This window comes from Muntiacus reevesi, chromosome 6, assembly GCF_963930625.1.
Source record: "Muntiacus reevesi chromosome 6, mMunRee1.1, whole genome shotgun sequence".
NCBI classification, from domain to species: Eukaryota; Metazoa; Chordata; class Mammalia; order Artiodactyla; family Cervidae; genus Muntiacus; species Muntiacus reevesi.
The window spans coordinates 7,312,979-7,336,899 of NC_089254.1; the positions used below are offsets into that span (position 1 = coordinate 7,312,979).

The following is a 23,921-nucleotide window of genomic DNA, read 5'->3' on the forward strand; positions in this document are numbered from 1 at the left end:
CAACTACAGGTACTCTACAAGCAAAAATAAACTCACCTCATCTCTGCAAAGAGATCTTTGTGGATGTCTTTTAGCAGAAGAAATATTTTGTTCCCAGAATTTTCCTTTAGTAAAAAGAATGTTTTCAAAAGCTGTTCCATGAAACCCACTCTGCTTCTTGGAGGGAGAATGATTCTCTCACCATTTTCTGACTGTGTGTGGTTCAAGACGAGGTTAATGAGATTCATTATTTGAAGGTCAGTATCACTTAAGTTCAAGGCTGCTCCTTGAGAATGCTCAGCTAAGTTATTGATTGAATTAATTAGGAAGCTTTCAAAAAGCAGCTGAACAACTGAGAAATTAGTTAGCTGTTCTTGACTTAGCTGACGAGTAAGAAGGGCAACATCAAAATTACCTTCTCTAGAAACATTTTTGAGATAACCCAAAAAGGTAGCAATGTCTTTAGTCACCAAAGCAATATCATCACTTGAACTCTCATTAGCCAAAAGAAAAAATAGTGTTTGTACCATTTTGGAATAATCTTCATTTGCAAATTTATGAAACCAGTTTTTTATGACCAGTAAAAATTCTTCAATAATTTCTAATGTCTTCAATGATGATAAATCCAGGCTTTCCAAAAAGTGGGCAAGTAGCAAGGGTATGTTTTGAAGAGTCACTGAATTAGTCCTTTGCATCACTTTGTCAATTTCAGAATATAGGGGTCTGATACTAAAATTATGGGTTAGGTCTTTCATGATTTGTTCCAACTCAAGCCATTGTTTTTCCAAGTTGTCAGCTGCTTCGCTTTTCTTAATAAACCATGGTAATGCTTCTAAACTACTGCCTGTGAGGTTTGAATTCAGCAGTGTCATGAACGGAGAGACTAGAGAATTGGTGCTGTTTACCAGGTTCTCCTTCCTAGAAAGAAAGTCTATTATCCTTTTCAAATGAAAGGAAATATTATACCAAACAGATGTTCCTGCTCCTTCATCCACATTAAGAATCTTGTTTAAACTAACTAGTTTTTCAAGAAGGTTTTCATCTGATGTGACTTTTGTAAAGTTGAAGTTTTTTAATTTTTCTATAATTGGCAAAGCGACTTGCTTTATGAGATGACCAGGACAGACCTCAGGGATGCTGCCACTGCTCTGGTTTCCAGAAAGTGGGACAAATGGTAACACCTTATGCCAAAATTCTTGCACAGATTTCACAAGTGAGGTTTTAACATGGAAAACTTCAGACAGCTCTAGAAGAATGGAACTCCAGTCCATTAGTTCATGAATGACACAGGCTACTTTCCTAGTTATTTCCATCTGTGAGCTTTCATTCAAACATTGTGAATCATCACCATGAGGAGACAGGTGGAGGTGGTCAAGGATACTGGCTACTTTGCTGTAAAAGGAAGATGTGAGCTGATGGGCATTACAGGCGTCTGATTTTGGGTTCTGCTGAAACCCAGAAGTTGTATGATTCCAGCACCAGACCACAGGAAGACAAGTTAATGTCTCCAAAAGGATGCCCGGTTGAGCTGATACTAATTCAATTGTGTCCATAAGAGTTTTTATCACAACAGTGAAGTCCTCCTTGGTGACATCTGAAAGGTGTATGCCATGGAGGAGTGTGAAGTTATAGACATCCTTGAGGGCCTCTGTGATGTTTTTGTCACCCATGCCCCTCAGGAGCCTCATGGCATGAGGGAGCATGTAGTACGCATCCACCACAGCATCAGCATCCTTTTTAGGAAACAGACGTGAGAGCCTTAGCAGATGGTTAATACTCCAAGAATGTGAGCTGTCGACAAACTTTTCCATTAAATCAACAAAGAAGCCGATCCCCAAATCACTAGCACCTAACCTGCTGATGTTCTTGAAGAAATCCATCGTGCTTTCACTAATGCGTTCAAGCTGATCTACTAGCAGGTATATGTCTGTTTTCTTGACACTGCGCAGGAGAGAAGTCATCTTCTTTAAAATTTGAAAGTCACCTGGCTCTTGTGGAATATTGTGGTAAGCGGAGGGTGTTAGAGAGTTGAACACATCCCTCATAAGTTGAATACTGAGACCCACAACTTTCATTACTTCATGAGAAATTATTTTGGGTGAATTTTGGAGATCATGAGATAAATTGAAGGCAAGGTAACTAGCTAACTGGTAAAATGAATTGCCTAAGCTGTGTATATCCTTTTCCTTTGGACTGGTAGCAATTATGTTTAAAATTTTTTCAGCTTTATAAAAGGTGCTATTTTCCAGGATGTTAGGGGAAATATCTTTCACAAGATTTTGAATTTCCTTCCCCAGAGCTACTAAATGCAGCCAGATATTTTGAAATTGAAGAGGCATTTCATCTGACATTTCTATGGGTTTTAGAATTAATTCAGTAAAATGTGTCCAGTTAGATTGAGGTGCAAAATCAAAGTCTCTCGAGAAGTTGTTGATAATCATCCTTACTTGGTTTGTGGAATCATTTAAAAGAGTTAATAAAATCTCAAAATTTGGTACCTTTTCTTTTCCAAAGACTGTGGTCAGTAGAACATTTAGAAAGTCAGTCACGTTTTTTAAGTAAACATTCACACAGTTTATGTTTGACGTATTCAATGAGCAAGGCTCCATCATTATATTCAACATCCAAGTAACGAGCTTCAGAGTAGAGTTCAGTTTGTCTTTCACATCTCTGAGACTCCTCAGAACACCGTGAAGATGGCCTTGTGAAAAACTGGAGTTATACATAGCACACAGGTGGTTCACAGTGCTGACCCACGTGACACAGTTTTTCAGCCTGCTGACTGTGTCCACAGAGGAAAATGTGGAATTCAACGTGGCCAGAATCTGTAATGCCCTCTGGGAAGAATTTTCATACAATAAACCATCTTCCAAAATAAACTCAGTGACATTTTGGAAAATGTCAGCACAGGACAATAAATCTTGGTCATGGGACACATTTTTAAGAAATAATACTGTGTCTCTTAGGTCGGTGATGACACTTGCAAGCTTTACTTCATAATTTGTGAGATTCCTTAAGAGAAAGTTATTCATCAAATGTACAGTTCTATCTATAGATGCTGAGGTATTGCTCAACTCAATAAAAATATTGAGCAGAGAATATAAAAACTCTCTGCTCACGTTGGTGTCTAATGGAAGTGACTTCAGCTGACTCAGGGTAGTTTCCATGGTGAAAAGGGATTTCTCTATTTGGTCCAGGTTAAGCAACTTTACTCGAACTAATCCATCACCTAGTGCTACCCAGAGATCCCTGAGGTTCAGGAAATCATTCCAATCATGAAAGCCATCAGTTTGAGTTACATTCTTAAACAAATGTAAGATGAGTCTAGCAGGATGATGATTGGGAAGTATTTCCTGACAGCTTTTAGGAATTTTCTCATCACTTTCCAGTTCATCCAAAAGCTGATTGAGACCAACCCGAAGAGGAGTGAAAACATTCGTGTCCAGCTGAAATATCTGAGCTATGTGTCCACAGAGCTCAGTCCACATGTGAAGCCACAAAGTGGTGCAATGAAGAGCTGTAAACTCATGGAATTCACTGCCATCTGCTGAGAAGTTTGAAAGGATTTGTGCCCATGGGAGAATAAATGGAGACCCCTCATCTGGTGAATAATTTGCAGAAGAAATGCTTTTATTATCCAGAACAAAGCACTCATCACCCAGCAGGGCCTCTGCTGAGCCATTGAAGAGTTGACTCACATACTGAAATACAGAATTACGAAAACTGTCATCCACCATGAAGAGCTGCTTGAGGCCTCTCAAAGTAGCATGGATGATTTCCATTGCAGGGCCCTCTGTGGACATCAGGGATTGGGCTTTAAGCTCCAAAAATTTAAAAATTGAAAGCAATTGTTGACAGTAAGATACTTCAGATATCCTCCCAAGGACCCCTGTTGTCTCATATAAAAATGAAAATGCTTTGCTGATGTTTTGGAAATTAAATTGCTTTAGGATATCCAAAATGTGTTTTGAGATTTGCATAAGAAGAGAAAGCAAAGACTCTTTGCTCTGAATGCTCAAGAATTTATACATATACTGGTGAAATGAAGAATAAATCTGCAAAAGTAAGGCTGAATCTTTGTCCTGGAAGACATGTAGATATATATGAGTCAAAATTTTCTCAATGTCTCGTTTTTGAGGTTCAGAAAGGGCTAAGAAAAGATTGGATGCATTCCTCATAGCATAGACTGTGCCCACAGTTTCTGAGACTTGTTCCTGCCTCAGAAATCCAAACTCACAGAGACTATTTATTATCACTTCAATTACATGAACAAAATCCATCTTCACGGCTGGTGATTCAGACCAATCTAAATGAAACAACTGGGAAAAGTTAAAGCTTTTCCTATGAATCATCTCATTTTCTGAATCAGAAGAATTTACAAGGGTAGGCAAGATTCCCAGTTCAGCTCTCTTTCCTTTTGAAGTGCCATGCATCCACAGTGCCAGAAACTTGGGATTCATCCCCAGAAGTATTAATTCCACAAATCTCAAGATATTTATTGATTCCTTCCTTATCCAGAAACTTTCATGGGTTTGTACTTTTTCAATCATCTCTTTGCTGACTTCCAGAAGTTTCTGAGTATCCATGCCAGGTATATCTCTCTCTAAACTTGTTGAATGATTTGTCCACAAATGCCTTGTATTTAGAGTCATCTCAGGGACAGATGGGAGGTTATAGAATTTGAGAATACTGGATAAGTTGAATGAATTAGGCAATAATAATTTCTCCAAAAATTCCATAAAAGATAAAAGGAAGTTTATTTGCTCATCTTTAAGGGTCTGCAACTTCTTTTCCATCACTAGAAGTTCCTTTGTATAATTTAAGACCCTACAATATTAACAGAACAGATTCAGTATCAGAAAAAAATACCTTTAGGAAAAATTCAACTTATCAAATTTTTAGATAATATGCAGTCTTGTTTGCAGGAAAACATAAGTGAAATATTTACTAGGCAACATATTTTCCCACAGAGATTAAATTAATGTAAACATCTGAAAATGTTTTTGAAATCTACAATGCAGTTGCATACTTTTAGCTTAAATTCTGCTTCTTGCACTAAAAACAATGCATTAAATTTATTTTACTCAATGAGTTGATATGCATGATCACTAACATCTGCTATTTATTCTAGAAGAATCTTAGCATTCAATTCCTTATTACGTCTCAGAGTGTCCTAGTGATAGAGGTTGTCCAAATGGTAAGACAATTTGCCCCTGTATGATCTGAGGACAAGTGTTGAGATTTCTCATTCTAAAAAGCAATCACAGTGCTCTATAAACATTCTGTACTCCTGACTATTAGAAACTTATTGTTTTACATGGTATAAAATAAACCTCTCCTCCAGGAGTTTATTTTTAAAACACAAAGAGGTCTCAAAGGAGCAGCTCAGCAATTACGACAAATCTACACCCTCAACGTGAGTCCTCACTTGAAGAAGTTACTAACTTCTCAGACTCAGGAACAACAAGCCCGCTTTTGAAACCCTTGGGGCCTGTGTGTTTTGGACTCTGTAAAGTAAACTTGTGCCTGTGTCTACCACATATGCATTTACAGCCCCTCCACCCATGGGCACCAGGAAGCCCTCTATCAGCCCACTAACATTTATGCAGGGAAACTTCAGAACAGGCTCAGTGTGTGTGGGCAACAGACCCTTAACACTTAAGTCTGGGACTTCCCCAGCAGTCCAGTGGTTACGACTTCGTACTTCCACTGCAGGGGACACGGGTTTGATCCCTAGTCAGGGAGCTAAGATCCTATATGCTGCAGGGCAAATAAGCCCATGCACCACAACCAGAGAAAAGCCTTAATGCCACAGTGAAGAGTCCCCACAACCAATATTTCTTTAAAGTTAAAAAAAAAAATTTTAAGTCTGCAGAATGAGTTGTGCTGCCAACCATAAGAAAAGCTTCAATTTTCAGAGTTTTTAAGATTTCAGAACTGTGGGTACAGGATTTTGACCTGTACTGGCTATTATTGCCTTTAAGGGTGAATTACTTTCTGAACTTCCTTAATTCTATAATCCTGTGTGTAACCCAGCCTGATATAGAATAGGGATAGGATGGATGAGATGCAGGAATAGTTTTCCTCTCCCAGAGCTGAGATCTGAAAGCAGAAAAACTATAGGCTCAGTTTAGTTTGCTATTATTTGTAGAACAGAGAGCTGCTAGTTTTAATCATGGAATTGAAAACATTTCCTGGGAAAAATTCCATTAGGAAAAATAAAGCTCAACTGTGAAGAATTTGAGATAAACCTTACTCAGATCCAGCCGTGCAGAGAAATATACCCACAACTGCAGGAGATTGTGTTATTGGTACAGAAGAATGCAGAACGATCTTGTTTTTCATTAACAACTGGAGGTCATGGAGCACTAATCGTCAGATGACTGAGAACCGAGTCAGAACTGCTACTACTAGTAATGATGCTGCCTCCCACATTTATATCGCCTTACAGTTTATAAAGCACTTTCTCGACTATCATCTTAGTTCATTCCCACAACAGCCCTTTGAAGTAAACATCATTATTTCCATTTCATGAGGAAAGAAACATTTCCGGATTTTTTAAGTTAGCAAATTCAAACTATTATACAGCAGGAACCAGATATGGGCTGCGTTTTCTCATTTCAAGCTCAACTGTCTTAATATTAATTGTACTTAGTGTCCATTCTTCTTCATTCATTCATTAAGTCAACACCTCTGTACCTAGCACCTGTCACGAAAGATGGGCTTCCGTGGTGACTCAGATAGTAAAGAATCTGCCTGCAATGCAGGAGACTTGGGTTCAATCCCTGGGTCAGAAAGATCCCCTGGAGAAGGGAATGGTTACCCACTCCAGTATTCTTGCCTACAGAATTTCACAGAGAAACCTCGTGGGCTACAGTCCATGGGGTCACAGTCAGCCACAACTGAGCAACTAACACTACTACTAGTATCATTAAAGACTCTGTGCCAGCTGCTATGGATCTACAAATACAAAATATGCTCTTGGAGCATCTATAGACTGGCTTCATTGCTGGCTTTCTGTGTTATTAAGTAGTTAAGACCTTCAGGAAAGGGAGGTATTATAAACCTAACTCATGTGAGCAAAGAGCTGATTCTCCAGAGGGTCCGTCCCCTGCTATTCCTCCTGTGCCCACTAATAGTTGAGCTTAAAAAGCTTCCCAGGGTTTTTCCATCTATGTTCATCAGTGATATTGGCCTGTAGTTTTCTTTTTTTATTTTGTCTTTGTCTGGTTTTGGTATCAGAATAATAGTGGCCTCGTAGAATGAGCTTGGAAGTGTTCCTTCCTCTACAATTTTTTGAAAGAGTTTTAGAAGGATAGGCATTAGCTCTTCTCTAAATGCTTGATAGAACATGGAAACTTACATTACTATGTAAAATAGATAGCCAACGGGAATTTGCTGTGTGGCTCAGGAAACTCAAACAGGGGCTCTGTGTCAACCTAGAGGGGTGGGATGGGAGGGAGATGGGAAGGAGGTTCAAAAGGGAGGGGACATATGTATACCTATGGCTGATTCATGTTGAGGTTTGACAGCAAACAACAAAATTCTGTAAAGCAATTATCCTTCAATAAAAAAATTAATTAATTTTAAAAAAAGCTTCCCAGAAGTGACAGATCCCAGTGATGGATAGATGTAATGGGATGTTTCTTAAGCTTTGACCTACACCAGAGCCACCTGTAGAATTCTTCATATCTACAGAAATCTGAGTCCCACACATAAGCAAGATTTAGCATGTCTGGGGCAAAGTTCAAGTGCTCATATTTTCAGCAAACTTTACAGATAAATTTTATCCATTTCCAAGTTTGAGAACTACTACTCTAAGGCAAAGCTTCCGTCACATCATGTCCCAGCACACCCCACAGACAGTAAAGTGTGCTTTTAAGCTACACATGGTATCCATAATTATACATTAAAATGTCCATTTCAGTACATGCACTGAAATAGCATAGCAATATATAATCTGGCAGATTTGGTCCAAAGATCACTTCTCTCCCAAAAGTCTCCAGAACTTCAGGCTCTTAAATCATTGACCCCAAGTGTAAACTCTAAGTAAATATATAAGGCTATTTCTCAAAGAAAAAATTTTTTGTGGTGGAGGGATTTTATAATAAATTACATTCTCAAAAAGAAATCTTATTACTATAATTTGTTTCCTTTCAAAATCCATGGAAACACGAGTCATATATCCTATGACACAAACATTTATTGAGAATTGAATACATATGAAAGACTTTATCAACAGCTAAATCAGGATCTCATGTTTTAAAGCAAGCGTTTTGTTTATTACAAATAATAGTTAAGTCAAGACCTAGAAGTTGAATTCTGAAAACTCACCTGGACATGGAAGCTATTGGAGTCTTGATCAAGTTATTCAAAAATGCAAAATAATTGTCACTGATGCTTTTCCAGTCCATGTTTTCTTTATAACAAGGAGATTCCTCAGAGAAACCTAAACAGAAAGGCATTTCATATATCAATTTCAAATTGGGTAAAAAGTCAAGTCTAGTAAAGTGAAAAATGCTATAACGTCTCAGTTAACATGGTTGAAAGTATAACAAAAGAGGATTAGAAGTCCTTCTGATTTGCCTTCCACGTCCGGCCAAGATGAAGCGCCATTGGCCATCAAGCAGTGTAGGACAGAGACCCAGGAACCACAGAAAATAAACAAGGTGAGGCCTTCCAGGCTGTGACTCAGACAGCAGGAACAGAGCTGGGACCTGGTGGGCATCCTGAGTTAAGGGGAGAAAGTTTAGGGTCCAAGAGACAGGAGAATTGACAGGACAGGGGAGCAGAACTAAGGAAACTGAACAGAGAGCTTTCTGCCGTCTGCCCTCTCCAAGTACACAGCGGAGGACAGACTGATCCGTGCATGCGAAGGGGCTCCCTGAGACCAGGCAAAGAGCCACACCAAGATTAAAGATAAGGTAGCCAGGGACTTCCCTGGTGGTCCAGTGGTTAAGAATCTGCCTCCAGACATAGAGACCAGACTTGTGGACATGGGTGCGGGGGAAGGACAGAGTGGGGGAATGGAGAGAGTAGCAGGGAAACATATACATCCCCACATGTAAAACAGACAGCCAGTGGGAATTTTCTGGATGACTCAAGGAACTCAAATCGGGGCTCTGTGACACCCGAGGGGTGGGATGGGGCCGGAGATGGGAGGGAGATTCCAGAGAGAGGGGACGTATGTGTACTGTGGCTGATTCATGCTGACGTATGGCAGAAACCAGCATGATACTGTAAGGCAATTATCCTTCAATAAAAAATTAATTAAAAAAAGAATCCACCTGCCAGTGCAGGGGACACGGATTTGATCCCCAGTCCGGGAAGATCCCACATGCTAAGGAGCCACTGTGCCACAAGTACTGAGCCCGTGCTCTGCAACAAGAGAGGCCACCACAGTGAAAAGCCCACACACCAACACCAGCGAGAAGCCTCCGCGTGAAGCAACAAAGACCCACACAGCCAATGAATAAGTGAGCGATTAACTGGCCAGTGATCACACAGGACCAGGAAAAAATTTTGAACCCATTAATCAGACTGGAGTGATCCATGATTTGTTAGACATTGAGGATAAGATGAAAAAAAAAGGGGGTCGTGACTCAATAACGAGATATTTACAACCACTCCAAGCACTGCTCTAGCCCTGCCCAACAAATCTTAAAAGCAAGACCCTAAAGGATCAAACTATTTCAAGCAATGTTTTCGATAAAAGGAAAACAAAATAACAAGCACAAAACAAGGTTAAATTCATAATATTTAGCATTCAATCAAAAATTACAAGGCATGCAGAAAAGCAGGAAAATGTGACCCAAAACTAGGAGAAAAATTAATCAAAACTTACCCAGAACTGACAGAATTCAAGTAGAATTAGTAGAGAAGAGGACTCATCACATAAAAGAGTTTAAACTATTTAGTTTAAAAACCCCAATTAAAAGGCAAAATTTGTCAGGTCAGACAAAACTAGAATTAGTTATATGTTGCATGTACAAAATATACTTGAAATAAAAGACATAAAAACTTAAAAGTAAAAAGATGAAAAAGACATACCACCCTATATTTTCAAAAGGAAGCTTTCAGATGAAGTAGATGTCAGATGATAATACCATTGCTATTCCATAATCATAAAAGCAACAATTAATCAGGAAGACATAACAATTCTAAATCTTGATGCACATTGTAACAGAGCTTCAAACCACATGACACAAAAACTGATGAAATACAGGATAAATAGACAAAGCCACAATTATAGTTGGAAATGTCAATAGCTCTCTCCAAATAGTTGATAGAAGAGGAAGACAAATATCAGGATACAGATTTCTACAATGCTATTAGATAACATGATCTAACTGATGCTTAAAGAATGCCCCATGCAACAACAACATTTTACATATTCTTTCCAAAAGCAATGGGATGATTTATAAGCTCATGCATATTCTAGACTATAGAAAATAATCTCAATAAATTTAACAAGATTATAGAATGTTCATTAACTAAATTAGAAATCAATGACATAATCTTTGATATTAATTTCTCATTTTGATAATAATTTCTCATTTAAATGCATTTTTCTCTGCAATCACCTATGTTTTTTCAATTTTTTAACTTTATTGAAGTTTGATATAGATTTCTAACATAATTCCACAGTGATAAGAGAATAGACTCTATGTGATCTCAATACCTTTAGACTATGAATTTTTGCACCTTGTTTTATGTCCCTGGATATGTTCCAGTATCTCCTAGTTTATAGTCTATGAGAAATTGAATAGAATTTATATCCTACTGTTGTGTGAAAATTGTATAAATCTTAATTATGTTGAATCGGTTCATAGAGCTTTTCAGGTCTACAATATCCTTCTACTTTTCTGTCTATTCAGCCTATTAATTTTTGAGAGTTTGATATTGAAACTTCAACTAAAATCTTAATTTATCTACTTAAAAGATAATTGTAATATAGTGGAACTTTGTTCTGTACTTTCCAAGTTTCCTATAAATGTGTTATCATACTTTCATAATTAAAAAAAAAGAAATCAATGACATAAATATACCTGGAAAACAGCTTACAGGTCAAAAAGAAATCAAAAGGTAAATTAAAAAGCACTTTAAAATTTTATGAAAATGAAAGTACAGTACACTAATATTTGTGAGATGCCATCTAAGAAAATGTACTTAGGAAGAAACTTATACCATTAAGTTCCTGTATTAGAAAAAAATAAAGGTCTCAGTTTCCAAGTTAAGAGAAATGAAGAGTCATTTAAACCTCCAGTAAGTAGAAAAAAGAAAATAATAAAGATCAAGGTAGAAACCAAGGAAACAGGAAGAAGAAAAACAGTGAGTAGAAAATGAACAAAACCAAAGGCTTCTTGTTTGAGATCAGTAACACTGACAAACCTCTGACCGAGGGATCAAAAAAAAGAAAGGCATACATTACTGATAAGGAGTGTGAGAGAGACAAAGATTATACAGATTCTCTCACATTCAGAGAACATGGGAATCAGGGTACTAGCCCTCCACACGGTGGAAAATCCATGTGTAATGTGTAGTTAGCCCTCCACATCACATCCCCCATATCTGCAGATTCAACCAACTGCGGATCACACGGCACTATGGCATTTTCTACTGGAAAACATCCACGCACAAGGGAACCAGCGCAGTACAAACCATGATGTTCAAGGTCAGCTGTGTCATGAAAAACGTGTAACACTAAATTAGACACTTCAGATGAAAGAGAAAAATTCCTTAAAGACACAATCCACCAAAGCTCATTCAAGAAGGAATAGACCATCTGAATGGCCTTTAGCTATTAAATAAATTGAATTTGTAGTTTAAAATCTTCCTACAAAGAAAATAAAAGGCCCAGCTGGCTTCACCAGTGAAATTTGCCAAATGTTTAAGGAAGAAAAAATACACAAACTCTTCCAAAAAAACTAAAAACGGGAAAATATTTTTCAACTCATGAGGCCAGGATCACTCTGATAACACAGCAAGATAAAGATATTAAAAGAAAACAAAGCTACAGTCTAATATCTCTCATAGCACAAATGTAAAGTGTTAAATAAAATTTTAGTACATTGAATTCAATAATATAAAAAAAAAATCTATGTCTTATCAGTTGGGATTTATCCCACTTATACAAAGTTGGTTTAACATTATATATATATATATTTCATTATCATCTCAATAGCATAAAAACATTAAATATTAAGACAACTATAGTGAAAAACTACAAGTCGTTAAGAGAAAATAAAGTAGACACAAATAAACAGAGAGATACTCTATGTTCATGAGTCAGGAGACTCATTATCACCAGAAAAATGTCATTCTCTCTTAAATTTACCCATAGATTGAATTCAAGCCAATTAAAAAATTCTACCAGGATTTTGAGAATTTGACAAGCATTCAGATTGGAAATTGCAAATGACTTGGGATAGCTAAAAACTTAAAAAAAAAAAAAAAAGAAGTTGGAAAGCTTACACCACTTGACTTTAGGATTTACCATTAGACTATAATAATCAAGATCAGGTGATACTGGTGTAAAGATGACAGGAAGAGATTAAACAGTGCAGAGAAAGACCCATGAATTTGCACAATGTATTTAACAACAGTGCAAATGTAATCAGTAGAGAGAGAATTGTCACAATAAATTTTTCTGGAGCAATTGGATCTCCATGTGCAAAAAATAATAAAATCTGGTATATACCTACATCATGTGTAAAAATTAACTCAGAATGCACCAAAGACCTTGTTTAAAACCTAAAGCTATTAACCTTCTAGAGGAAAACATAGCTCAAAAATCTTTGTGACCTCGAGAGTTAGCAAAACTTCTCAGCTACAAAACCAAAATCATGATTCACTGGGGAAAAAAGAAAAAGATAAACAGAACTTGATCAAAATTAAACCTTTTGCTCCTGGATGACACTGTTGAGAAAAGTGGAAAGACAGGCTTGAGAGTAGGAGAAATATTAGCAAAGGACATATGTGATAAAAAGGCTTCTATATCTTACCTTTACAAGGAAATTTTAGACTCAACAATAAAGAAACATACAGCCTAATTTTAAAACTGGGGAAATGATCTGAATAGACAATTGACAACTAAAGATGCAGGGAGGATATGTAAGCACACAACAAGATAGCTGCTCAAATCCCTAGTCATAAACGCGAATGAAATCCATAAAGAGATTCCACACCGACTAGAATGGCTAAACGTTTCTAAACCGACCTCAGTAAGTGCTAGGAGAAAGGGTGCTGGTGGAAACTATATTAGAAAAGAAAATCTGAGAATCAAAAATCCAGGAAAAGAACATCAAACTAAATTCACTAGAAGGAAGGAAATAAAGACAAAAAAAGAAATTAGTGAAATAGGAAAAAAACATACAGCAGAAACCAACAAAACTTAGTTCTTTGTCAGCGGAGGCTGTATTTCTGCAATGAAGCATGTTTATTTAGGCAGAGTTAAGCCCTTGCAAGGATCCCTCCAAAGGGAAGCGACCGGTCAACCTTGCCGGCACCACAGTGAGGCTTCCTGGATTTGACACTTAGCAGTTTTGTGACCTCCCCCAGGAATGTAATCTGCATGAGCTCTGGAAAGAAGTTATACCCAACTCATAGGTTGCTATGAGAATTGTGTGCGATTATAATACTAGAGACTTCTGAACCTGGGCCTCTGGCTGATGGTGAATATGTTTGTAGCCTGTGTTTCTGGAAATGGTAGAACTGCACAGAAATATGTGATGGAAAGGACAAGGTGTTGAAGCAGGAAGTTAACACGTAGGTGGTTATGTTTTAGTCTCTAAGTCATGTCTGACTCTGTGTAAGCCCATGGACTGTAGCCTGCCAGGCTTCTCTGTCCATGGGATTTCCCAGGCAAGAATACTGAAGAGGGTTGCCATTTCCTTCTCCAGGGGATCTTCCCGACCCAGGGGTTGAGCCCATGTCTCTTGCATTGGCAGGCAGATTCTTCACACTGAGCCACCAGTGATACCCAACACGTAGGATGCGCACCCAATGCAGGAGAACGTGGCCAGCGCACTGGAGGAGCCATGTGGACCCAGCACTGCTACATGGGGTACAGAGCCTGGAGAGTAACAACAGTGAGCGCAGGGACCCCTCTCATGGCTGACGAGCCTGACGCCAAGAACCAGAGACACGGGGTCTCTAGCAGCCCCTCGGATCAGTTTGAGGAGGAAGAAAGGAGTATTAGACGGACATGGCCACAGAAAAGGAAGAGGAAACTGTCATCTCCAGGCCCAAATCCCCAAGTTTAAGACACAGGGGCTCCAAGGAGATGCTGATGACCCCAAGAGACCAGAGCCTGTGTAACACATGGGAACCAGGGCACGTGGTTCCCAAGGTAGATGGAAGCACACCACTGGCTCTAGACCCAGAAGAGGCGGACACAGAGATGGAGGTTTCTCCCTGCCAGCATCTTCTCTAAAAACAAAGCCTCTCGGAGACCCGTACGATTCTCTGAGTTCTGTAGTGGCCAGTTGTAAAGTTCATATTTTAAGGGGCTTCTGGCTTTGAGACTGGTAAGGAGAGAGGGGAGTCTACTTCCGCAGGGTTCCCTGTGGCAGGCACACAGCCAAGGGAGGTGGTATCTCACACAGAGCATCTGGGCTTTCAGAGGCTGGGTTACGATGAGTCTGCACAGAGAAGTATCTATGGGCCAAACTGGGCCAGTTTAGGGTGGAAGCAGTCACTGTGCTGGGACCTGTGGTCAGTCCTGTTATCACTGACGAGAGTAGGCAGGAAATCTCAGCATGCCTGTGCGGGCAGGCCCCCGCTCTCAGCCCCTCCATTCAGCAGGACTGCTCGTCTCTGAGGAAGCTGTGCTGCCACAGTGAACGGGGAAGACACGCACGTGGTCGGAGTCGAGACCACTGACTCACCCAGTGAACCGCTCTCGACACCCGCCTGCTCATTCACGTATCGAGCCACTTCGCAAGTCTTCCTGATAAACCCCCTGAAGGCTTTCCAGAAGTGTGTGTGTTCCAGGACTGATTGCGCTTTCTCAAATGTATGAAACATCCTGCAATTAAAACCAATCCAGAAAAAGACAAATTTTAATAATGGTTCTCCAGAAGGTCTTACTACAAACTCATCTAAATACAAATATATACAAATTAGTCCAGTTAAATAGGAAATTAGAATCTTTGAAATCATTTTCTCATTTATGAACATTCCCATCCTGATTTGCAAAATGAGGAAAAATTATTTATGGAAATACATAAAATATAAGACAACAAACTGAGAGAGGAGAAAGTGGGAAATTAAAGGATATGATATGGATTTACATGTATTCCCCATCCTGATCCCCCCTCCCACCTCCCTCTCCACCCAATTCCTCTGGGTGTAAATCCACAGCTGATTCATGTCAATGTATGACAAAAACCACTATAATATTGTAAAGTAATTAGCCTTCAACTAATAAAAATAAATGGAAAAAAAATTTTTTTAATAAAGGATACGATATGAAGCGAGTTCTGAGTTACAAAAAAACACATTTCCTATTTGACATATTTGACTGTGAACATCCTAGCAGCTGAGGAGAATGGAAATTCATTGCACGTACAATCCATGGTTTGAGAAAATAAAAACAAGGCAGATTTTCTGGAGAAGCACCGCTCCTTCGAAAGCCACTTGCTGGCAGTTCATGCCAGCATCCTGGGTGACGTGATAAAAAAGCACCTTGGGAACCTCCCTGGTGGGCTAGTGGTTAAGAATCTGCCTTCCAGTGCTGGGGATGTGGGTTTAAACCCTGGTCGGGGAGCTAAGATCCTACCTGCCCCAAGGCAACTTTAAGCCCTCTCACCTCAACTAAGACCCAATGCTGCCAAAAATATATATATTTTTTCTTAAAGAAATAAAGCTCCTTGGACTAAAGGAGGGTTCTAGATTTCCTGTGAGAGATTAAGCCGACGGTTAAAGGGGACTGTTTATGATTTTATATTTTGTAGATGCTTTCCAATAGTACTAAACAGGCTAGTATTTTTAAAATAGAAAAAAAATTAAGTGACTATCTTATTTATAAGTAGAATAAGCCATGCTGACCTATCGCTCATATAGGAGGAAGCCATGGGAATCCCTTCGGTTTCCAATTGCACAGACATTTTCCACCTAACAGCTACTACTTACACCGCGGAGAAAAGCTGGTCCTCACAGTCAGCAGCGGAGACATCAGCTCTCGGTAGCCGCAGGAGCCGAGTGCAGGGCAGACTCACTTCCTGCAGATGCGTCCCCAGGTCCTGCCAGTCTGGGGCGTCTTCTGGTATTGAAACTGGCACACCTGTGTGCCCAGTAATGACTGCTTGCAAGAGTTGATTCTGCAAAGGCAGAGACAGCATGGCTTGAGGTCCATAAAGTGATTAAACTGTGGCAACGTGCTCTGTTGTCACTCAGCAGTGGGTCCCTTCGAACTGCGCGCCACGTAGGGTTGGGGCCACCGAGTCCTGGTCCTGGACTTGTGTCTCTGTTCACTTGAACAAACCCTACATACAGCCTCGGGCAGACCTAAACCAGACAGCACCTACTCTTCAAGCCCGTCTGTACTGGCTTGCTGCCCACGTGATCCCAGTGGAGCGGACTTCCAGGCATCACAGCCCTGTAACTGCTCCCTGCAGCTCGTCGGGGCTGGGCTGGGACCCACGTTTAACCAGCGCAGTGCAGAAGGACACGGCCCTTCCGGCCCCACCCTTTCTGAGGACATCGGCTCCCAACCCCACTCCCTTGCCTGGGATCCCAGGCTGCCACAGGAGAAGTGTAGCCACCCTGCTGGGGGCCACGTAAAGAGGCCACAAGGAGCAGAGCGATCCTGGGACTTGGAGGAGACAGTCGCCCCAACCCATGTTCCAGCTACCCCCCAGAACCCCGCAGCTACACGAGAGGCGTCCAGTGGGACCATCAGAACCGCCTGCTGCACTCTGGGGTTTGTGAGTGACACGTAGCCTAAGCCCCATCAGAAAGGCTGTCACGTGTACATAAATATATAAACATAACGAGCTCACGGCACCAGCAGATCCTGGCTCTGTTGGCTCCGTGTGTGCGGTGCGCTCAGTCGTGTCTGACTCTGCGACTCCATGGACTGTAGCCCGCCAGGCTCCTCCATCCACAGAACTCTCCAGGTAAGAACACTGGAGTGGGTAGCCATTCCCTTCTCCAGGGGATCTCCCTGACAGGGATGGCCTCTGAGTCCCCTGTATTGGCAGGCACGTTCCTTACCACTGAGCCACCTGGGAAGCCCATGGGTGCCATGACATAGGCCTTATAGACACAGAGAAACGTGGCTGGGCTTTCAGTCGGGAAAGAGTTTACAGACCGAGAGCAGAAAACAGCTGTGCCAACAGGCGATGGTTTTCATGCCTGCACACAGCTTCCCTCTGGCCAGCATTCTCCCCGAGTTCTCCTCGCTTCCAGTCCCCAGCCTCCTAAGAGCTCATACATCATCTGGAGGACACTCCCCACCCACAGGTGATGGTTTTCACGCCGGCACACAGCTTCCCTCTGGCCAGCATTCTCCCCGAGTTCTCCTCGCTTCCAGTCCCCAGCCTCCTTAAGAGCTCATACATCATCTGGAGGACACTCCCCACCCACAGGTGATGGTTTTCATGCCTGCACACAGCTTCCCTCTGGCCAGCATTCTCCCCGAGTTCTCCTCGTTTCCAATCCCCAGCCTCCTTAAGAGCTCATACACTCATCTGGAGGACACTCCACACCGGGGACCCACGCTGCCCCCTGCCCTCTTCAGTCAGGTAAAGCATCTGCCTGCAGTGCAGGAGACCCAGCTTCTATCCCTGGGTTGGGAAGATCCCCTGGAGAAGGGGATGGCTACCCACTCCAGTATTCTCGCCTGGAAAATTCCATGGACAGAGGAGCCTTCCAGGCTACAGTCCACGGGGTCGCAAAAAGTTGGACACGAATGAGCAACTACACTACTGCTGCTACTATAGTTCACTAGTTTCATCTTTTCACTGATTTTATTTCATGGTTTATATGAAGGAAGATAAACATGAAACAGGAAATACTGAAAGTGAGATGAACTATCGATACAAAAGGATGAACATTAAAATAACTTCCAGTGTTCAGTAGGGCTTCCCTGGTGGCTGAGAAGGTAAAGAATTTGCCGGCAATGTGGGAAACGCAGGTTTGATCCTTGGGCCAGGAAGATAACCTGGAGAAGGGAATGGCAACTCACTCCAGTATTCTTGCCTGAAGAATCCTACGGACAGAGGAACCTGGCGGGCTACAGTTCATGGGGTCACAGAGAATTGGACATGACTGGGCAGACATGACAGTGTTCAGTAGGAAAAATGCGGGCTGGACTTGGCACGGTCCTTTTCACTAATGCTGCACACTTCACACACTTAGACACTGGGAGAAGGAAGCCCCGGTTCCTAGGCACGATTTAGGGAGAGCACGTGCCCGCCAAGGCCTCCAGCCACTAGAGCTACAACTCAGCCATCAGCTGACTGACCTCAGACACGGCTTCATCTGCTGTGGCATCTGCAGCTGGAAATGGAGCAGGACAAGGAGCCTGGACATAGGGAAGCAGACACAGCCTGGGGACAGCCCCGGGTGCTCTTGGGGAGACCCATTAAACATGAAGTAGATTTTGGCCAAGTGGGGCACACAATCTCCTAAGTCGGCCAGACAAGGGCCGAGGTCCCGGGCCAGCTGGGGCTCAACAACATCAACAGCTGCCTCATAAAACCACAGCTCCAGGACAGACATCTTCAGTGAATGTGCCTCCGAAATGAGCCCCCAGGGCCTGGAAAAGCCGGACGGTGGATACTCACAGCGTCCTGCACAGACCCAAGCAGCCTGTGTAAAGTGCTGGCCTCACTGGAGGGGAGAGGACCACAGGTCAGTCCCCTGAGGGCCTCCTGGACGCCAGCCACCCTGGGACGCAGGGGAACGCCCCTCTCGGACAAGCATCCACTGAGGCAGAGAGAAGTGGCGTTCTTATTCATCAGCAACTAAGACAAAAAGAGCCAGGGAGAGCAACATGAGACAGTTTCTGAGCCAGAGGCCACAAACAGGAGCCAGACTTACAAGAGAAAACGAAGTTCTTCAAAAATCGCCTACTGGGACTTCCCTGGCGGTCCAGTGATAAGAATCAGCCTGCCAATGCAGGGGACACGGGTTCGATCCCTGCTTGGGGAAGTTCCACATACCACGCAATATGGCCAAAGAAAAAGTATAAAAACTGCCTACTGTTCTCTTTACTTTGCTAGCAAAGCAGGAGCAAAAGGAAATACCGCCTGACCTTCTCGAGTGTTCTAGCCAAGTTGTTTATTTATGATTCTTTTTTGTGTTTTACCTTAAAAAGCATGTCCTTTTCCAGTTTCGATTGGCCAGGCCCACGGGATCTAGAATTGTTGGCAGATGCCTCGAGACAAACGAGGATTTCTGAAGGACAGACAGATGGGTTACTGTTCAGCCCCTGGGGCTGCTCCGTGCCTGACTCAACACATGACCGTCAAATAACAGACTGAACCCTGGAAGCAGGCGTGTCAGCAACCAGACTTGCGGTCAGACATTCCTGTCTCCCTGAGGAGGGAGCTGAGAAAGTCACCACGATTCTGGCTCCTCTTTCTGAAGACATACAAGGGGGCGTTCCATCAGCCACCTTGCTCCCCCTCCACCATGAGAAGGGACAGAGCCCTCAGTGCCCAATGCACACGGCCACCTCCTGGGACCACAGTCAGGAAAGGTGCCGAGCAGACAACGGGGACTGCCCTTCCCAGGAGGATGCCAGGGCGTGGGGAGGGGCGAGAGGAGGGGCGCGCGCATCAGTCCCACCCGAGCAGCGGGGATGGGAGTGGGTGGGACCGCAGACCTGGTCCCAGGAAGGAGCCCGTCTAGGCCCCAGGAAGGCTGACAGGGAACAGCAGGGTGTGATCTCCAAGGCGACAGGCTGTTTATTCATCCTGGATGTGCTAGGTCTGAAGCACCTCGGGCATGTTTGCTAAGTATGTACTCCACGCCTGCACCTCACCTCCAAACCCGACAGGCGTCAGGCGGCGTGGAGTCTGCCCTCCCTGTGCTCACATTTGCCCTGATGTGCAGTGTGGACAAATAAACCTGGCACTAGTTACCGCGGACGAGGTGTAGATCCTGGGCCACTGCATTCCTGAGAGCCCCGTCTAGCTCGAGCAGTCTCGTCGGGGCCGGCCCCGGGGGCAGCTTCTGGAGGACGCTCTGCAGTCTCTGCATATACAGTAATCTGAGGGCAGAAATATACAAATGAAACACCATGGAAAGCAGTTCACTTGCGGAAATAAAATCCCACTCACAGGAGAACGCCCCACGGCTTCAGGATTTCACACCCCCACAGACACAGATAACCAAGTTCCTGACAGATTGTGCCCCCGAATGCTGTGATTTGGGGATTCTTTTAGGTACTGAACATGGATTAAACACTCTCTTTACCCCAAAACAGAAAAGTTTATTCTGAGTAGTGGGTAGAAGAGACAAGGGTTAGGATAAAATTCCAGGTGAGATTTAAAGACATTTGCATGAAACCTGAGTTATTAGAAAACGTTTTGCACAGAAGTGTATTTTAAGAGTGTTTCAGTGTGCAGATGGTATGTGGTGGAGTCCAGGCTGCCCCGCTCCAACCAGACTCCTGCACTCTGTTAGGTGGCTTCCAAAACAGGGCCTGACAGGATGACCACGGGCAAGTCACGTTCCTCCAACTCTGGGTCACTCGGGAGGATGCCTGCCGAGTGGGTTCAGTACTCAGAGCATGATGTGCTCACTGATGCCCCAAATCCCTGAGGAGCCAAGAGCGGGGGCAGGGCTCCTGGGGCCCCCAACACTGGTCCATCACAATCCAGGCAGGACCCTGGGCAGAAGGGCCAGGACATGCTGGAAGTTGGCAAGATTGTTATGGTGATCCCGTGTGCATTAAGTAACAGAGGTGCAATTTTTAAACAGATTCAGAGTAGACAGCCAAGCAGGGAAGTTTTTAATACCCTCGTTCGTGTCCTGTACGTGAAGCTCTCGTGAGACAGGACCATGTGTCTCATGGTTTCTCCAGCTAATCAGGCAAGTGTCTGCAGCTGGCTGACCCCCTCACCCCTCCTGTGGTGCTCACCCCTCCCTCCTGAGGGAAGCCTCACCATGGCACCCACATGCCCCGGGCAACCACTCGAGTTTTGTTCTATTCAAAGCAAAGCCCTAACTTTAGGAGTTTAACAGCTGGATGGCATCACCAACTCAGTGGACAAGTTTGAGCAAGCTCCAGGAGATGGTGAAGGACAAGGAAGCCTGACGTGCTGCAGTTCATGGGGTCGCAAAGAGTCAGACATGACTCAGCAACAGAACAACACAAGATTCATCAAATCACTACAAACAGCCACCTCCGCTGAAAAAACGGACCCCATGTTGCTCTAGATTCCTCCCGCTTCCATGTGAGTGAGTGTTGGTTTCAGTATCTTAAACATGAAAACACATGACCCACCTTTCCTACTTCTGAAATATTTGTGGACCTCATGTAAACATTTAAACTACACAAAAAGTTATGAATAAATAAGAAAATAGGTTTAAAATATTTTTGTTCGTTTTTAAACAAATATCAAAGACACAAGACCTAAAGATCGAGAATCTGAAAACCTCCTCAAACATTGTACCCTCATTGGTTGTTTTTAACACCTGAACAGGCATGTAGATTGCCGCAAACAGTCCTACCAGGGTCCACAATACAAGCCTCACACTTTGCAGTCACTAACTAGCCCTTTGTTGTCTAATCAGGGGTGCACAGAACGCATCCCAGGAGTCATGCACTCTTTAAAATTGGAGTTGTCAAACCCCGTCGACAATCAAACAGGAAAAAGTGCCTTACATCCTGGCAGGTGTGTGGCTGCCTTCGGGGCCATCTGCTGCCACGCTGTCATTCAGGAGGAGGAGAGCGGCCTGCAAAGCCCTGGCCACCTTCCAGGGCTGGCTCCCCTCCCCAGCCTGAGTCCTCAGTGCCTCCAGGCCACAGCCAATCCCCGCCAGGACCTGCTGGAAGAGGCTGCCTTTCCACCACTGATCAAATACCTGCATGTCAAGAAACAAGAACACTGTTATCAACAATAATAAACTGGAAATGATAGAGTTTAGTTAAGAAATAGTAACAAAACTTCCCTGGTGGCACAGTGGAGAAGAATTCGCCTCCCAATGCAGGGGGCACAGGTTCAGTCCCTGGTCTGGGAAGATTCCACATGCCAAGGAGCAACTAAGCCCCTGCATGACAACTACTGAGCCCGAGCTCTAGAGCTGGGAGCCACAACCTCCGAGCCCACACACCCTAGAGCCTGTGCTCCACACAAGAGAAGCCACTGCAGTGAGAAGCCCATGCACCACACTGAAGAGGAGCTCGCACTGCCGCAACTAAAGAAAGCCCACACAAAGCAACGAAGGCTCATGCAGCCAAAAATAAGGGAAAAAAGAAAGGAGTAGCAACAGACTGTTCTAGGAGACAGATGGCCTGTTTTCATGTGGTTGGCAGATTGAAACACCTGCTAACAATTGTATTAGGATTTCATTTCTACCCAGAAATTAAAAATTGCAAATTGCAACAATGGATGCATGCAATTTTTTCATTGGCCCAATTTCTCTTTTTCGTCCCCTCTCCCCATTTTCAAAAGAGAAGGTAATAATAGTGCTTAGTCACTCAGTCGTGTCTGACTCTTTGTGACCCCATGGACTGTAGCCCACCAGGCTCCTCTGTCCATGGGATTCTCCAGGAAGGAATACTAGAGTCGGCTGCCATTTCCTTCTCCGGGGGACCTTCCCAGCCCGGAGAGTTTCCTGTGGCTCCTGCATTGCAGGCAGATTCTTCACCTGCTGAGCCATCAGGAAGTCCGAACGTAATCACGTACATTTCTAAATAAGTGAAATAAATATTAAAAACTAAGCTGATGTGGAAAGGTATAAATATATTCATATGTCTGAAAATTATATAGCTAATATATAATTACTAAATATAATTTTAAGTCATGAACTTGGGGATACTAAAGGCAGTTCATATTGTGCATTATCAGCATTACACCCAAACAGAGCTTTCTCACCCAGACTGAAAGCATGGGGAGGTATGGTGAACAGGGATGTGTGCTGACCATCTTCCATTTCTCCACGAGCTCGCCACCCAGACAAGGTTTCCACTGACCGTGACAATGCTGGTCAGGTCAATGCTGTCCCTTTGGACTTTCTGATGATTGCATACAGGATGGATAAACAACAAGGTCCTACTGTATAGCACAGAGAACTATATTCCATATCCTCTGATAAACCACAATGGAAGAGAGTATGAAAAAGAATGTGTGTATATATATAACTGAATCACTTTGTTAAACAGCAAAAATTAACATAATATTGTAAATCAACCATAGTTCAATAAAATAAAGAGCTGTCTGTGCTGAGTGCCCAGTGAGCTGAGGCCAGGGGATGCATATGAAGAAGGTGCAGATGGAGGCCAGGCTGTGCGGCTCCTCACGCCTCCCCCCACAGAAAGATGTAGAGTTAAACAGTGGACACGTGGAAGGGGGCAGGCAGTGATGAATGGACTGACTCTTGTAAAGTTTCAGTAAGCCAGGTGCACCCTCTCTGGGCTTTGCTGGATGGCCTTAGCTGTAGACTGCACTTCTGTGCTGGACACATAAAAACCAGGTGAGAGGGTAAATCTGATGTTCAGTGTTCTCCGTCCAATAAAATAAAATAATAAGTATAAATAAAATCACCAACAAGGACCTACAGTATCGCAGAAGGAGCTATATGCAATATTTTATAAGAACCTCTAAGGAAAAAAAAAAAAAAAAAGAACCTCTAAGGAAAAAGAATCTGAAAAGAAAGAAATATATATACACACATATATATACGTATATATATAACTGAACCACTGTACTGCACATCTGAAACTAATACAACATTGTAAATCAACTGTGCCTCAGTTTAAAAAA

The 23,921-nt window shown here is 42.8% G+C and overlaps 1 protein-coding gene across 1 annotated transcript in view; it reads right to left on the reverse strand.

Annotated features, from left to right (window-relative positions):
- The window catches only part of ABCA13 (ATP binding cassette subfamily A member 13), a 366,717-nt gene that overhangs the window by 294,981 nt on the left and 47,815 nt on the right, over positions 1-23,921 (reverse strand). Inside the window, exons 10-17 of the mRNA XM_065938900.1 lie at positions 21,821-22,020; positions 20,073-20,200; positions 19,295-19,383; positions 18,771-18,950; positions 16,114-16,301; positions 14,868-15,007; positions 8,314-8,428; positions 37-4,806 (exon numbers count right to left, since the gene is read on the reverse strand). Coding sequence (XP_065794972.1) covers positions 37-4,806; positions 8,314-8,428; positions 14,868-15,007; positions 16,114-16,301; positions 18,771-18,950; positions 19,295-19,383; positions 20,073-20,200; positions 21,821-22,020 — 5,810 coding nt within the window. The remainder of the gene's footprint in view (positions 1-36; positions 4,807-8,313; positions 8,429-14,867; positions 15,008-16,113; positions 16,302-18,770; positions 18,951-19,294; positions 19,384-20,072; positions 20,201-21,820; positions 22,021-23,921) is intronic.